The sequence below is a fragment of the Thalassophryne amazonica genome, chromosome 2 (assembly GCF_902500255.1).
Source record: "Thalassophryne amazonica chromosome 2, fThaAma1.1, whole genome shotgun sequence".
NCBI classification, from domain to species: domain Eukaryota; kingdom Metazoa; phylum Chordata; class Actinopteri; order Batrachoidiformes; family Batrachoididae; genus Thalassophryne; species Thalassophryne amazonica.
Window position 1 is genome coordinate 111738820 of NC_047104.1, and position 17255 is coordinate 111756074.

General features: G+C 40.8%; 1 protein-coding gene across 1 annotated transcript in view; it reads right to left on the reverse strand.

Annotated features, from left to right (window-relative positions):
• Window positions 1–17255, reverse strand: part of mettl15 (methyltransferase like 15) — a 307480-nt gene that overhangs the window by 18927 nt on the left and 271298 nt on the right. Inside the window, exon 4 of the mRNA XM_034191877.1 lies at window positions 8454–8645. Coding sequence (XP_034047768.1) covers window positions 8454–8645 — 192 coding nt within the window. The remainder of the gene's footprint in view (window positions 1–8453; window positions 8646–17255) is intronic.

The following is a 17255-nucleotide window of genomic DNA, read 5'->3' on the forward strand; positions in this document are numbered from 1 at the left end:
CTAGTAATGACTTCATGACTTTCTTTGCTAACAAAATTTTGACTATTAGAGAAAAAATTACTCATAACCATCCCAAAGATGTATCGTTATCTTTGGCTGCTTTCAGTGATGCCGGTATTTGGTTAGACTCTTTCTCTCCGATTGTTCTGTCTGAGTTATTTTCATTAGTTACTTCATCCAAACCATCAACATGCTTATTAGACCCCATTCCTACCAGGCTGCTCAAGGAAGTCCTACCATTATTTAATGCTTCAATCTTAAATATGATCAATCTATCTTTGTTAGTTGGTTATGTACCACAGGCCTTTAAGGTGGCAGTAATTAAACCATTACTTAAAAAGCCATCACTTGACCCAGCTATCTTAGCTAATTATAGGCCAATCTCCAACCTTCCTTTTCTCTCAAAGATTCTTGAGAGGGTAGTTGTAAAACAGCTAACTGATCACCTGCAGAGGAATGGTCTATTTGAAGAGTTTCAGTCAGGTTTTAGAATTCATCATAGTACAGAAACAGCATTAGTGAAGGTTACAAATGATCTTCTTATGGCTTCGGACAGTGGACTTATCTCTGTGCTTGTTCTGTTGGACCTCAGTGCTGCTTTTGATACTGTTGACCATAAAATTTTATTACAGAGATTAGAGCATGTCATAGGTATTAAAGGCATTGCGCTGCGGTGGTTTGAATCATATTTGTCTAATAGATTACAGTTTGTTCATGTAAATGGGGAATCTTCTTCACAGACTAAAGTTAATTATGGAGTTCCACAAGGTTCTGTGCTAGGACCAATTTTATTCACTTTATACATGCTTCCCTTGGGCAGTATTATTAGACGGTATTGCTTAAATTTTCATTGTTACGCAGATGATACCCAGCTTTATCTATCCATGAAGCCAGAGGATACACACCAATTAGCTAAACTGCAGGATTGTCTTACAGACATAAAGACATGGATGACCTCTAATTTCCTGCTTTTAAACTCAGATAAAACTGAAGTTATTGTACTTGGCCCCACAAATCTTAGAAGCATGGTGTCTAACCAGATCGTTACTCTGGATGGCATTTCCCTGATCTCTAGTAATACTGTGAGAAATCTTGGAGTTATTTTTCATCAGGATATGTCATTCAAAGCGCATATTAAACAAATATGTAGGACTGCCTTTTTGCATTTACGCAATATCTCTAAAATCAGAAAGGTCTTGTCTCAGAGTGATGCTGAAAAATTAATTCATGCATTTATTTCCTCTAGGTTGGACTATTGTAATTCATTATTATCAGGTTGTCCTAAAAGTTCCCTAAAAAGCCTTCAGTTGGTTCAGAATGCTGCAGCTAGAGTACTGACGGGGACTAGCAGGAGAGAGCATATCTCACCCGCGTTGGCCTCCCTTCATTGGCTTCCTGTTAATGCTAGAATAGAATTTAAAATTCTTCTTCTTACTTATAAGGTTTTGAATAATCAGGTCCCATCTTATGTTAGGGACCCTGTAGTACCATATTACCCCATTAGAGCGCTTCGCTCTCAGACTGCGGGCTTACTTGTAGTTCCTAGGGTTTGTAAGAGTAGAATGGGAGGCAGAGCCTTCAGCTTTCAGGCTCCTCTCCTTTGGAACCAGCTCCCAATTCAGATCAGGGAGACAGATACCCTCTCTACTTTTAAGATTAGGCTTAAAACTTTCCTTTTCGCTAAGGCTTATAGTTAGGGCTGGATCGGGTGACCCTGGACCATCCCTTGGTTATGTTGCTTTAGACGTAGACTGTGGGGGGGTTCCCATGATGCACTGTTTCTTTCTCTTTTTGCTCCGTATGCATCACTCTGCATTTAATCATTAGTGATCGATCTCTTTTTCCTGGTTCTTTCCCTCAGCCCCAACCAGTCTCAGCAGAAGACTGCCCCTCCCTGAGCCTGGTTCTGCTGGAGGTTTCTTCCTGTTAAAAGGGAGTTTTTCCTTCCCACTGTGGCCAAGTGCTTGCTCATAGGGGGTCGTTTTGACCGTTGGGGTTTTTCATAATTATTGTATGGCCTTGCCTTGCAATGTGGAGCGCCTTGGGGCAACTGTTTGTTGTGATTTGGCGCTATATAAGAAAAAAGTTGATTGATTGATTGATTGATTGATTGATTGATTGATATATGATGGTAGCACAATGTCTGTCTATTCTATTCTTCATTCTTCTTATATTCAGTCTCAGTGGTTCAGCAATTGCAATAGGAAGGTTGATCAAAGGCGTAACAACTCTTTCTACAAAGAACTTCTTCCTAATGTTTTTATTGCAAATATTTTTTGATTACCTGAAAGTAGTGTGCCATGGTATTCTCTTCTGCCTTATTAATTAGTAGGAAACTTGGTACATACAATGGGTAAAACTGTGCTTCTATACTGTCACCCCGTATTTTCCTATATAAGCAGTTTCAGGTATTTTAGTTGTGCCCTCATACTCCACATTTTTACTTTCAATTATACGAGGTCTATTAGAAAAGTATCCGACCTTATTATTTTTTTAAAAAACCATATGAATTTGAATCACGTGTGATTACATCAGCCAAGCTTGAACCCTCGTGGGCATGCAAGAGTTTTTTCACGCCTGTCGGTGACGTCATTCGCCTGTGAGCACGCCTTGTGGGAGGAGTGGTCCAGCCCCCTCGTTGGAATTCCTTTGTCTGAGAAGTTGCTGAGAGACTGGCGCTGTGCTTCATCAAAATTTTTTCAAAAACTGTGAGGCACATCCGAGTGGACACCATTCGACAAATTAAGATGGTTTTCGTTGAAAAGTTTAACGGCTGATGAGAGATTTTGGATTGTTTCTATCTCTGTAAGGACTTCCCACAGAGCGGGACGTCGCGCAGCGCTCCGAGGCGACGTCGTCATCCTGCTTCAAGCTGAAAACCTCCAAATTTAAGCCTCTGTTGACCCAGGACGTCGTGAGAGAACAGAGAACTTTCAGAAGAGGTCAGAATCAGCAGTTTATCCGGACATTCCGCTGTTAAAGGAGATTTTTTAATGAAAGACGTGCGGACGGATTGGCGCATCGGCTCGCAGCCTGCGCGGCACGCCCACCACAGGAAAAACACCTCCGTTGGAAGCCTTAAGGACAAGTTGGAACATGCCCTGCTGTTAAACAATTTCTCAGATACTCACTCAACTGAAAGCCACCAAAAGCCGCCTGGATTTTACAAATGGTTATCAACACGGAGCTGTTTAATTGTAATTGTAAATTGTAATTGTAAAAAATAACGCTACTTCACGGATTTCGCTTATTGCGGGCTATTTTTAGAACGTAACTCCCGCAATAAACGAGGGGCCACTGTAATAATAATAATAATAATAATAATAATAATAATAATAATAATGAATATTTATATATACAGTAGTGTTCAGAATAATAGTACTGCTATGTGACTAAAAAGATTAATCCAGGTTTTGAGTATATTTCTTATTGTTACATGGGAAACAAGGTACCAGTAGATTCAGTAGATTCTCACAAATCCAACAAGATCAAGCATTCACGATATGCACACTCTTAAGGCTATGAAATTGGGCTATTAGTAAAAAAAAAGTAGAAAAGGGGGTGTTCACAATAATAGTAGTGTGGCATTCAGTCAGTGAGTTCGTCAATTTTGTGGAACAAACAGATGTGAATCAGGTGTCCCCTATGTAAGGATGAAGCCAGCACTTGTTGAACATGCTTTTCTCTTTGAAAGCCTGAGGAAAATGGGACGTTCAAGACATTGTTCAGAAGAACAGCGTAGTTTGATTAAAAAATTGACTGGAGAGGGGACAACTTATACGCAGGTGCAAAAAATTATAGGCTGTTCATTTACAGTGATCTCCAATGCTTTAAAATGGACAGAAAAACCAGAGATGCGTGGAAGAAAATGGAAAACCATCAAAATGGATAGAAGAATAACCAGAATGGCAAAGGCTCACCCATTGATCAGCTCCAAGATGATCAAAGACAGTCTGGAGTTACCTGTAAGTGCTGTGACAGTTAGAAGACACCTGTATGAAGCTAATTTATTTGCAAGAATCCCCCGCAAAGTCCCTCCGTTAAATAAAAGACGTGCAGAAGAGGTTAAAATTTGCCAAAGAACACATCAACTGGCTTAAAGAGAAATGGAGGAATATTTTGTGGACTGATGAGAGTAAAATTGTTCTTTTTGGGTCCAAGGGCTGCAGACAGTTTGTGAGACCAGCCCCAAACTCTGAATTCAAGCCACAGTTCACAGTGAAGACAGTGAAGCATGGTGGTGCAAGCATCATGATATGGGCATGTTTCTCCTACTATGGTGGTGGGCCTATATATCGCATACCAGGTATCATGGATCAGGTTGGATATGTCAAAATACTTGAAGGTCATGTTGCCTTATGCTGAAGAGGACATGCCATTGAAAGGGGTGTTTCAACAAAACAATGACCCCAAGCACACTAGTAAAGGAGCAAAATCTTGGATCCAAACCAACACAATTAATGCCTCGCAGATGTGAAGAAATCATGAAAAACTGTGGTTATACAACTAAATACTAGTTTAGTGATTCACAGGATTGCTAAAAAAGCAGTTTGAACATAATAGTTTTGAGTTTGTAGCATCAACAGCAGATGCTACTATTACTGTGAACACCCCCTTTTCTACTTTTTTTTTTTGCTAATAGCCCAATTTCATAGCCTTAAGAGTGTGCATATCATGAATGCTTGGTCTTGTTGGATTTGTGAGAATCTACTGAATCTACTGGTACCTTGTTTCTCATGTAACAATAAGAAATATACTCAAAACCTGGATTAATCGTTTTAGTCACATAGCACTACTATTATTCTGAACACTACTGTAGGTCTTCCAAGGTTGTCATAGTGATAGTGGCAGTATCACTATGACACTAGAGTGACAGTGGGGATAAGCTCCTACTATCTATAAAGTGGTTCCATACGTACGCATCTCAAATAGCCTCTGACAACTAAGTCAGCTTCTGGCCTGCTCATTAATCTCTAAGTTTAGTGGAACTGTTTCTACTGACAGGAGAAGGGGTGAGGAGAAGTCACTGATGCCTTAAAACCAGTTGCTTTGTGTAGGACTGCAGTCACCAACAAGGAGCTGTCAAGGCTATACATCAACACTGATTGCCTACAGGAGACCCACCTGGCCGACAGTGGTTCCGCCAGAGAATCTGACTACACCTTCTTCTGGCAGGGTCTGTCAAAGGACCAACGTGGCAGTGTGATGTTGGCTTTGCTGTGAAGAATTCACTTTCTGCAGCCACTGAAACACCAACGGGCAGAACAGAGAGAATCCTCGCTCTCTAGGTGTCAACATCATCTGGCACCATTAACCATCTCAGCATCTGCTCTATCTACCCAGGAGCAATATCTAGGATCCACAGCACTGAAGGATTGTACATTTTGTGAGACTTCAATGCCGGACTAGGGGCTAATTTTGGAGCCTGGCCATTCTTCCTAGGTCATCATGGCACAGGCAGGATGAATGAGAATGGACAGAGATGGCTAGAACTGTGTTGTCACTATGGTCTGTTTATCACCAACACTTATGTCAAGTGTAAGGAGCTCGACAAAGTCTTGTGGACACACCCTTGCTCCTGCCACTGGTACCAGCTTGATCTTGTCATCACTAGGCATGCAGACCTGAGCAGCATCCTCCACACTCACAGTTATCACAGCACTGACTGTGACACAGACCACTACCTTGTTGGCAGCAGAGTGAGACTGGTGCCCAAGAAGATCCACCATGCCAAAAACAAAGGTCTCCCATACATTAATACCTGCTGTTGTACAAATGATCCTGCAAGATCTAAGGTGGTTGAAGACAACTTCAAATAGAAACTGGAGACCTTAACCACCAGCGACAACAATATTGATGCCAAGTGGTCTCAACTCCGTGACGCGATCTACTCCTAAGCAGTTTCAGCTTTTGGAAGGAAAAAGCGCAGGAACACAGACCGGTATGATCATTGGATAGTACTGCAGCCAGTGACAGAAGTCAAGAGGAATGCACTGTTAGCCTACAAGCAGAACACCTGCCCCAGCACACACAATGCTCTGTGAGCTGCATGGAATAAAACCTAGCAGACTGTCCGTTGGTGCGCCAGTGACTACTGTCTGGACACGTACAGCAGGATACAGTCAGCTGCAGACAGTGGAAATGCCAGGCGCGTGTATGGTGACCAGTGGTGGGGACACTTCCAATAATCCGATAACAGATAATTATCGAAGATAATGTTTTCATTATCGGATTATCTTTTTAGATAACTTTAAAAACCATTATCGGACTAATTATCTTCCGATAAATTGTCGTCCGATAACTTTTAGACCGATAACGTAGTAAACCAAACTGAAAAGCGGCAAACATTTTTAGAATTTAAAATCAGTTGAGACCTACCTGTTTAAAGTTTCCTAAGAGATGTATAGTTCTAGTGCCTAAAAGTTGATTACAGACCCGCTGCAGGGTCTGTAATCAATGTAGAGAAATGACCATTTTCCTGACAAACACCCCTAAAAACAATGGCCACTCTCAGGACCGATAAGGGAATCATTAAGCAAAAAGGTTATTGATGTCAGTGGATCGAGTCATTTCTTAACGATACCTGAAAGGAACCGGTTCTCGATACCCAACCCTAGTCGACTGTAGTGATTGAAACAACTATCATGGCATTTCTCCACTCAGTGTAGTTGGTAAAGTCTTCACTCGTGTTGCTTTGGTACGCCTGCAAAGCCTTGATTCATGAGTTTAGCCAGAGTCACAGTGCAGCATCAGAGCTGGAAAATCCACAGTGGACACGAACTTCTCCCTACACCAGCTGCAGGAGAAGTATCAAGAGCAGCAGATACCACTGTACAATGCCTTCACTGACCTGACCAAGGCCTTTAACCTTATGAGCCAAAGTGGAGTTTTCAGTCTCCTACAAAGGATCAGCTGCTCCACATGGGCACTTCCTTCATGAGGACATGTACAGCACAGTCTGCTTCAATGGAGCAGCCTCAGGGACCTTTCCAGTGAGCAGTGGAATGAAACAAGGTTGCATCCTGGCACGACTCTCTTCTCCATGCTCCTGCAGTATAGTGCAGAGGTCAATCTCTTCAGGGCAATCAGTGAAGGGATCTACCTCTGCACCAGAGCTGATGGGAACCTATTCAACATTGCTCACAAAGGTCTTCATACGCAAGATGCTGTTTGCAGACGATGCAGCTCTGATGTAACTCCGTGAAGCTGGACTGCAGCAGTTAGTTATTTGTCTCATGCCTACAAGGAGTTTGGCTTGACTATCAGATGAACATTATGGTTCAAGATGTTGACTCTGTCCCAGACATCGTCTCTGATAACACGCATCTCGAGGTGGTGCACACCTTCACCTGTCTGGGGTTCTCCATCTCTCGCGACCTCTCTTTGGATACAGAAGTAGGGTACAAGGATCACCAAAGCCACACTGTCATGGCCAGAGTGAACAAGTGAGTGTGGAGCAACAGCCAGTTGATTGAGAATATAAAGTTACGCGTCTACCAAGCTTCCGTACTCAGCACACTCCTCTATGGCAGTGAGTCTTGGACCACATATGCGAGACACGACGCGAGAGACAGCTGAACAGCTTCCACCTTCGCTGTCTCAGACACATTCTGCACATCATATGGCATGACTCAGATGGCTGGGTCACATGAGACACATGGATCCAGGTTGCATCCCCAAGGACATGCTTTACAGTGAGTTGTGTGTCCGCTCCCACCCTGTCGGCCGACTACAATTCCGTTTCAAAGATATATGCAAACACGACATGAAGTTGGCAAATATATACCTAACCACCTAGGAAAGCACAGCACACTGTCAGAAGTATGGAGGGCACCTGTCAAGGAAGGAGTCAAGAAGGCTGAGAAGCCAGTGTGCAAGACACTGTCACTCTAGAGTGGGACTCGACAGTCAGTCTAGGAGGTGCACACCCAAACCCTAGTGCAACACCAACATCTCACAAGACGAACGGATGCCAATGAATAAATATTTATATAGTATTTTCCCAAGAGTCAAATCACTAAATAAAATAAACCAATAATAAAATAAAAAACACCAACAACAAATGCACATAACAACAATGCACAAAAATCCCAAATTAAAGAGCTGACAACGCAGAAAAAAGGTGCGACTTATATTCTGGTGTGACTTATATATGTTTTTTAACCCCCTCTTCAATGGGCATTTTTGGAGTGGTGCAACTTATACTCTTGAAAATACGGTATTTTGCCAGTCAGTGTGGGGCAAAAAGCAATGTTCAGATAGTATATGTGCACTGGATGAAGAACGTTTTGTCAGAGTGCATAAGTCAGCAAAGGTCCAAGGTTTTCAATACATTTGTCATCATTATTGGTTGCTACTTTTTTGAAATTGTGGAGTTTTTGTTACATACTTATACATCCAGGATTACATAAAACAAATTGAGAAATACCAACATGATGTTGCAAAAGTCTTACCTTTTTCCATCCATCCTCATATCTAAGGGCCCGTCCTTACTGAGAGAAAAGCCTCTTTCTGGTTGATCCATCTGCATCGAGGAACAGCCTGCATCCAAGAGGACAGCATCGATGCTGCCAGGTTTATGTATCGTGTCGGATAGGAGGGCTTCAAGCTCGCTGAATCGGCCGAGTAAGGGTTTCACACGACCACTGGAGGAAGCAAAAGTAGAGACAAAGGTGGTAAGAGACTGTGTGACCTGAGCAGGACAAATTAAGCCTGAACACGCCCATATCTTCCAGTTACTAAACAAGCCAACAGGATAACCTTGGTTTATTAAATCATATTTTTGTGTGACATGCGACTTTGGTGTGGGCATCAAGAATTATGACCTGCTCATTTCCTCAGTAATCATGGATTATTGGACCCGTTACCATCAAGCCAGTGATGCCTGCTAAAAGTGCAAATGCTGTTAGCATTCAAAACTAAGCAACTTGACAGACATTGACAATGATATTTATAATAAAATGCTCAAAGGACAGACACGGTGCTCCACAGCAGCCTCCAGACGTCTGAGCTCTGCATAGCCGCAAAGACTAGCTGTTATTTAAAGCGATCATGCCTCTAATTATGTATACGTTTATGGCATGAAATGTCTTAAACTAAGGAATTAGAAAAAAATTCACCCCCTGCACAGTTATCATGGAGGGGAATGAGACCAGAACCATTTTTTTTTTTTTTTTGGACCAGGTTGTAAACACATTAATTTCTCCTCTGAAGTTGAGCATTTTAAAATGGGCTTCTGTTGCAAAGTGCTCCGCTTTGGAGCCAGTCAATGAACTGCACCTTTTTCCTTCTACTGGGTGACTTCATTTGGGACATCTGATACTTACTGCTTGGACTCACTATTAATTCTACACACAAGTAGAGTTAAATTTGCAAAGACCAAAGGCACACTGCAGAGTGGTGAAATGCAAGATGAAACATAATAAGTGCAGCAAACTGTATGAGCATTAGTTTTTAATGTAATTTAATCATGGGTCCTTTTTTTTGGTGGTTTCAGGGATTAAAGCAAAAAAAAAAAAAAAAAAAAAAGTCTACTGACTGATTTTTTTTTTTTTTTATGGCCAAATCATAAGCTGTCACCATCTACCTTTTTATAACAACCCTTTCGCGATCACATCTTCGCGTTAAGGTAGAAAGGTGGAAACAGCTAAGAAAACAGAAAGTTGTTCTGCTGAACAATATTATATTTCACTCACTAATCACTGCTGCCCTTTTCTAATGCAGCATCATATTATAGAAAGACTTTAACCTACACATCATTTAAATATTTCAGGATAAAAACATTTTAAGGGGATGGCTATTCTACAGCTTTTACTTCATTCAATGCCTATTCAAATCTCATTGTGCAGCAGATAACAGAATATTTACAAAGGAATTTTTCAAATGGTGAAACAAGCACCAAATTCGACACAAATACTCCTTAGACATTACTCTTGGGGAAGAAAAAAAAAAAAAAGACTGGCCACTTGAATTTTCAATAGGTGGCCGGGTACACACAGATTTTTTTGTCGTCATTGTAACCAGTACAACAAAAGGTAAGGTGCAAGGCCTCTGCTCATTTCCTCAGTAATCATGGATTATTGGACCCGTTACCATCAAGCCAGTGATGCCTGCTAAAAGTGCAAATGCTGTTAGCATTCAAAACTAAGCAACTTGACAGACATTGACAATGATATTTATAATAAAATGCTCAAAGGACAGACACGGTGCTCCACAGCAGCCTCCAGACGTCTGAGCTCTGCATAGCCGCAAAGACTAGCTGTTATTTAAAGCGATCATGCCTCTAATTATGTATACGTTTATGGCATGAAATGTCTTAAACTAAGGAATTAGAAAAAAATTCACCCCCTGCACAGTTATCATGGAGGGGGAATGAGACCAGAACCATTTTTTTTTTTTTTTTTGGACCAGGTTGTAAACACATTAATTTCTCCTCTGAAGTTGAGCATTTTAAAATGGGCTTCTGTTGCAAAGTGCTCCGCTTTGGAGCCAGTCAATGAACTGCACCTTTTTCCTTCTACTGGGTGACTTCATTTGGGACATCTGATGCTTACTGCTTGGACTCACTATTAACTCTACACACAAGTAGAGTTAAATTTGCAAAGACCAAAGGCACACTGCAGAGTGGTGAAATGCAAGATGAAACATAATAAGTGCAGCAAACTGTATGAGCATTAGTTTTTAATGTAATTTAATCATGGGTCCTTTTTTTTGGTGGTTTCAGGGATTAAAGCAAAAAAAAAAAAAAAAAAAAAAAGTCTACTGACTGATTTTTTTTTTTTTTTATGGCCAAATCATAAGCTGTCACCATCTACCTTTTTATAACAACCCTTTCGCGATCACATCTTCGCGTTAAGGTAGAAAGGTGGAAACAGCTAAGAAAACAGAAAGTTGTTCTGCTGAACAATATTATATTTCACTCACTAATCACTGCTGCCCTTTTCTAATGCAGCATCATATTATAGAAAGACTTTAACCTACACATCATTTAAATATTTCAGGATAAAAACATTTTAAGGGGATGGCTATTCTACAGCTTTTACTTCATTCAATGCCTATTCAAATCTCATTGTGCAGCAGATAACAGAATATTTACAAAGGAATTTTTCAAATGGTGAAACAAGCACCAAATTCGACACAAATACTCCTTAGACATTACTCTTGGGGAAGAAAAAAAAAAAAAAGACTGGCCACTTGAATTTTCAATAGGTGGCCGGGTACACACAGATTTTTTTGTCGTCATTGTAACCAGTACAACAAAAGGTAAGGTGCAAGGCCTTTCAGTGCAAATATACACCTGAGTAAACCAGGCAGACTTGAAAGGTCTGGAGAAGAAAAGAAAATAAACATAAAATTTAACACGAATGAAAATGGTATGTACAGTGCGCAAATTAAAAATAAAAAAATTATAAGAACTTAGTAGCAAAAAGAGACTGCATATAAAAAAGAGAAAAGTATGTACAAAACTGGGTATTTCAGTGGAAGTGGATACTGCACATAAACAAATAGTGCATTCAAGTGTGGCACGTGACATGGATATTTGGCTCCAGTGGCATTCATAGCTCTAACAACAGTTCAGTAGAAACTGTTTTTCAAACAAATAGTGCATTCAAGTGTGGCACGTTACATGGATATTTGGCTCCAGTGGCATTCATAGCTCTAACAACAGTTCAGTAGAAACTGTTTTTCAACCTACTTGTATTTGCTTTAATGGCCCTGTACTGTCTGCCTGATGGCAGTAGCTCAAACAGAGTGGCCAGGGTGGGATGAGTCCATTAGGATGGCTATGTCTCTCCCGAGACAGTAAGAGCCATGAAGGTCCTCCAGTATGAGTAGAGGGCATCCAATGATTGGGTTTTAAAAAGAAATAGTTTGAACCACGTGTCATGAGAAATTATAACATTATGGGGTAAAATATGTCACATGTCACAGAATCCAATGGGCATCGACATTGGATTTTACTTTGGAGACCAAATATTCAACACAGTCAAAACTGTTTCTTTTATTAATCCTATTAGCTCAAACATTAATTTGCACCACTTGATTTCAGCAAAATTTGAGCAACTTTAACTTTTAACCCCTGTACAAACTATGTCACCATTCTTGATGTTTTTACCCCATAACTTCATACCATTCAGTCATAGATAGTCCAAACTATACATTTTTAGAATATTTATGATCAGCCAAGGAATGTGGTACAGTTTTCAATATGATTGGATCATTTTTAAATGATGTCCCCTGTGTAATTTTTCAATGGATCCCTACTTGCTCAACTATTGAAAATTCAAGTGGCCAGTTTTTTTTTTTTGTTGTTTTTCAAAAGAGTAACGTCTAAGGAGGATTTGTGCATAATGTGGTGCTTGTATCACCATTTGAAGGATTGTTTTAGTAATCCGCTGTACTATCAGGACTAATTTTGGGTTTTGATGTCCAGGGACACATTCTGGAAATCAAAACCGCCTACACATGAAAAAGGTACATCTCAAATAATTTGAATTTCCTGAAAAAGTTATTGTTTTCTGGTATTTCAGAGAGCGACAGTTCTAGTTTCAATACATAGAACTAAATTTTTTCAGTAATTTTTTAATTTTGACAACTGTGGCCTACAGCTCCAAAAAAAAAAAAAAAAAAAAAAAAAAAAAAAAATAGAAATGGCATATCTCAAAATATTAGAATATTTCAGCAGATCAGTTTTTAAAAAAGGAAATGTCTAACTTCTGAAAAGTATGTTCATTTATGCAGTCAGTATTTGGCTGCGGCTCCTTCTGACTGAAATCCTACATCAGTGTGGAGTGAACCCTGAAAATGTGGATGCACATAACTTCCAGAAATGGAACTGAACAGCAGAACCTCTATTCCCACTGGAAGAAGAGGACATTCCTGCTCTTCAAAATGTGAGGAAAGTGTGCTCCAACAACTCCACCCAAGAGGCCACAGAGGTACGGGAGACATTCGTCTCATTAAATGCCCTGGCAGTATAGCTCACCTGTCGCCTCTGCAAACCCACACATGCTGCTGCTCTTCTAAATAAAGCAAAGGGTTTTTTTAAGAGCCACTCTTTTATTATTTGAAAGAGCCGTTTCCTTTCATGCTTTAACATTCAATGAATGAACAGTATGGTTACACATGCCTATGAATAGAAAGTTCACACAAGGAGGTAATCTTTGGCTTGCACAGGCAGAAGAAGCCCCAACCCATTGTGAATAATTACAATGAATAACTGTACAATCACTGAAAGAGAATAATTCATATTTTTGTAATTATCCTGTAGTGATTACAACATTAAAAGCAATGCCATAGTCAATAACTAAAATATAAATAATATTTATATATTTTTTTCCATTTCAACTTTGAGTCTATCATCACATGACTACTTGTGTGTGTCAAATAACCACAAAGAGTACATGAGATGTGACCATACCATCCCTGTCTAAGGTATATAAGTTAATTTCATGTGCGGACACTTGTATACATTTACCGAGTTCAAAATGGGAAAAGGACTTCCTCCTCACATCTGACCCGGACAACTGGACACAGATTTGCAAAAACGCATTTCAAGTGACAAAGAAACCAACTTACAACTCATCTGATCCAAAACCCTTCATAGAATACATATTATACAATACCATATGTATAAAATGGGCTTCTGACTCTGATGCTTGTTCACAGTGAAAGCTAAACACCACTGACACCTATTTTCACACCCTTTGGCTCTGCTCACCTTTTTTAGTTAAAAGTCACTGAAAAACTGCCCTCCATCTCAGGATACAGAATCCCCTATCTCCTAATTTATGTTTACTAGGAGACATAACTGTGATTGAACTTCCAACTAAACAATCCAACGCCAAAAAAAAAAAACTATATTGCTTAATTAGACAAATAAACAATCAATTAATATCAACCACTGGTCAAACCTCCTCTTCAAAAATATATCAGTGGAAAAAATGTCCGCTTCGTTAAAAAAAAAAAAAAAATTACTACAATTTAATGAAACATGGTCCTTATTTATTAACGCCTTAAAAATCTGAATTTGGAGGTCTGATTTTTGCCTGTTAGGGAATGTCACTCTTGCGCCTGTTGAAGTACTGTATAAACATTATATTATGACTTGTTTCTTTTGTTTTTGATCCACGAACTTCCAGGTTGCAGCTCAATGCTGTACTCCTATTATTAGAGAATGATATTATGTGTTTTTGTTGAGTATGCTGGCATTAGTGGAGGTGATAGCTTGTCTTTTAAACTGGGTGGCCCCTCTGGTATGATGGTGCTGTGTGGTCCGATGCTTTGGTGTGTGTTGGGGTCCGGGGGAGGGTGGAGCGTCAATCATGGGGGTCCTGCTGGCTGTGTTGGGGGAGTCTCGGGTGGGGGTCTGTCGCGTGCGGCCCAGCTCTGGATGTATTGGTTCTGCCCCTTATCTGGGGGCCAGGTCTCGCCCTCGTCAGCTTGGCAGTCCCTGTACGGGCTTGGGGATTGGATGTGCCAGCTCTCCCTTGTAACATGCTGCTCGATCCTCCTCTGTGGGGTCATGGCTCGTGTGGTGTGGTGCTGGGGCATTCTCCCTGTGGGCCCCAAGACTTCAGTTTCTGACACTACCTAAGTGACTTAAAATCTGAGATGAATCTAGTAGATCTAGATTTCTTTTTAAATAAAAGTGTGAATAATTTCACTTTCCTGATTAGTTAAAACTAGCTGATTTGATTCAGAGACTGAAATGAAAACTACATCTTTACCAACAAAGCTATCACCTCCCACCTATCCCAGATTCCAGAGAACTGTTAAGGTGTGACTAAAGCTAACTCAAGAAGAGACTGCTGCTATTACTATTACTACAACTTGCAATAATGAAGAGGTAAAAAGAGAAAAGAAAAGTATGACACCAACCCTTTAGCACAATTGTCGATGATGATGCAGTACAAAAGTATCTCTCCCCTTATCTACTACTGCTACTACGACTGTTACTTGCAAAACTGAAGAAAAAAGTTCAAAGAAAAAAGAAGAAAACAGAAAAGTATAACACCAACCTTTTAACACACTTGCCAATGGTGATGCACAAAAGTGCCTCTCCCCTCAACTACTACTACTATAGTGCTCAACTGGGCAGCACAGTCTTGTTTGAGGGTGGGTGCTAAAGGGTTAAAATATGATGCAATAATCCTACATCTGGGGACAGCCCTCATATGTCCCCATCAGAAACACACCACTTCCTCTGATTTTTTGGGCAAATTACATGGCAAAAAAAAAACAAAAAAAAAACGCAAAGAAAAAGTGACGATGTGACAGAAAGTGGACGTGTGTTGCATTTTGTTTATAACCTGGAGCTCAAACATGTTGAGGCGGTTGTGCAGGCAAGAGAATGCAGCTACTCTGTCAAGGTGTGTATGCGAACACTTACCAACACGACCTCTCCCATTTGCCTCGCCTTCCCTTCTCCACTGGGAACTGAAAAAAACTGCACTTTTCCTTACTGCTTCGGTGACTGCAGCCAAAAACAAAACAGTACAGCATTTTTCCGTTAGAAGTGATGCTGTGTTTGTATTGCGCAACGGCAGGTTGTCCCTCAGAAGTGGTCAAATTTCGTGATGTCACGCAGGGGTTCAAACGAGACTGCGCTGCCCTATAGCCTATGTCACTCTCTGTATGTCAAGGTATATCTGGGCCAAATTTGGCTCAATTCTGAGGTGCGATTTGGACATGAGAGGGACATATACATACCCACACTCATATATTTGTCTCAATATGTTGAATACTTAAAATATTACCATGTCAAAGTAAATTATTAAATGATCTGTGCTTCCTCAACAGGTTTCAACCAGTGAATAGTGGCAATTCCTCCAAGTCGATTCTCAGAGGGGGATGGTGCACCTGGAGACGAATGAACAGGCCTCGTGCTGCTGCTGCCGGTCAGGATCTTGCTCTCTCTCCTTCCTCTTTTTCCCTCTTCTCCTCAGTGTTGCTAATCCACATTTTTGAAATGACCTCCACTTCTGTGTGGATCATTGCTCACCAGTTGCTCTACATAGGCGGTCTAACTTGGGCAAGTCATTATCATGTCATATCTGCAACTACAAAGAAAAAAGAAGATGCCAGGCAACTCTGTGAAAAGGTAACACAGACTGTGCATCCTACTGCTGTCTGGAGTGATTCAGCAATCACAGCTTTAGAGTGACATAATTTACCACATCCCGGCACCATCATTCGCAAAAACACGATGAAGAGGCACTGAGGTCGACTGAAAGAATGTTCAATGGTCTGATGAGACCAAAATTGAGCTTTATGGGTTTTAGTCTGAATAATGTTTGATGTAAAAATAAAACCACACTGTCCTCACTGCAATGTACGGTGGTGGGAACATCATGATGTTTGGATGCTGCAGGCAATGGGAATCTCTTGAGGGTAAAATGAATCCAGCAAAATACATAGAACTCAATACGGATCTGTACTAAATCCGCTGTGGTGACCCTGACAAACTGGGAGCAGCCGAAAGACAAACAACAACAACAAAACATCGTGAAAGACTGAACGATGCCACCATATTCAGTCACTGTGATGTAGTCTGTTTCCATATCAGCTTTGCTAACCCACTATACGTGATCAAAGAAAATCCATCCACTGGTTCTTGAGATATTTTGTTCAGTTTGACAGACACATGGAGGTAAAGGAATACCGCTAATATTTAGCAGCATGCGTTAATAATATTGCACAATGCTGTGTGATTACCCAGGACTGCGTTTATTCGTGAGACTAATACCACTATTCCACAGAGTGCCGCTCCTTCCCGTTTCATCCTGAACAGCAAATTGGAGTGCGTTTTGAAGCATCACAGTAACTTCTTGACCCATATTTTGTTAATCTTGAACAAACTTGGTATATGCAGTAGTTATAACCATCATCGGCACCAATAGTGAATACAGCCTGAGACTTGTTTGATTGTGCTCCATCTGGGCAAAAATGTGAAGCAAAAGCAGCGTTTGTTGCAGTTCTGGCTGAGAACGCAGCCGGGCGCAGCTTTACTTTCATTTTCGAGTGGTTGCCAGGTATGTGCTTTATAAGCCAGCCACTTGTCAGGTCTGCACTTTATAAGCCAGCCTGATCGGCGGCATGACAGAGTAAGGCCTTGCTCTCACTGCCTCTGATGTGCTTACCGAGTCTGCGGGCTCGGTAAACGCCACAGCGGGCCACTCACATCGCCTCCCTATCTGCTGTATGGAGATGCGCCCAACTCCGGCAACAGGTCGAGAGACTACGCTCGCTGTTTT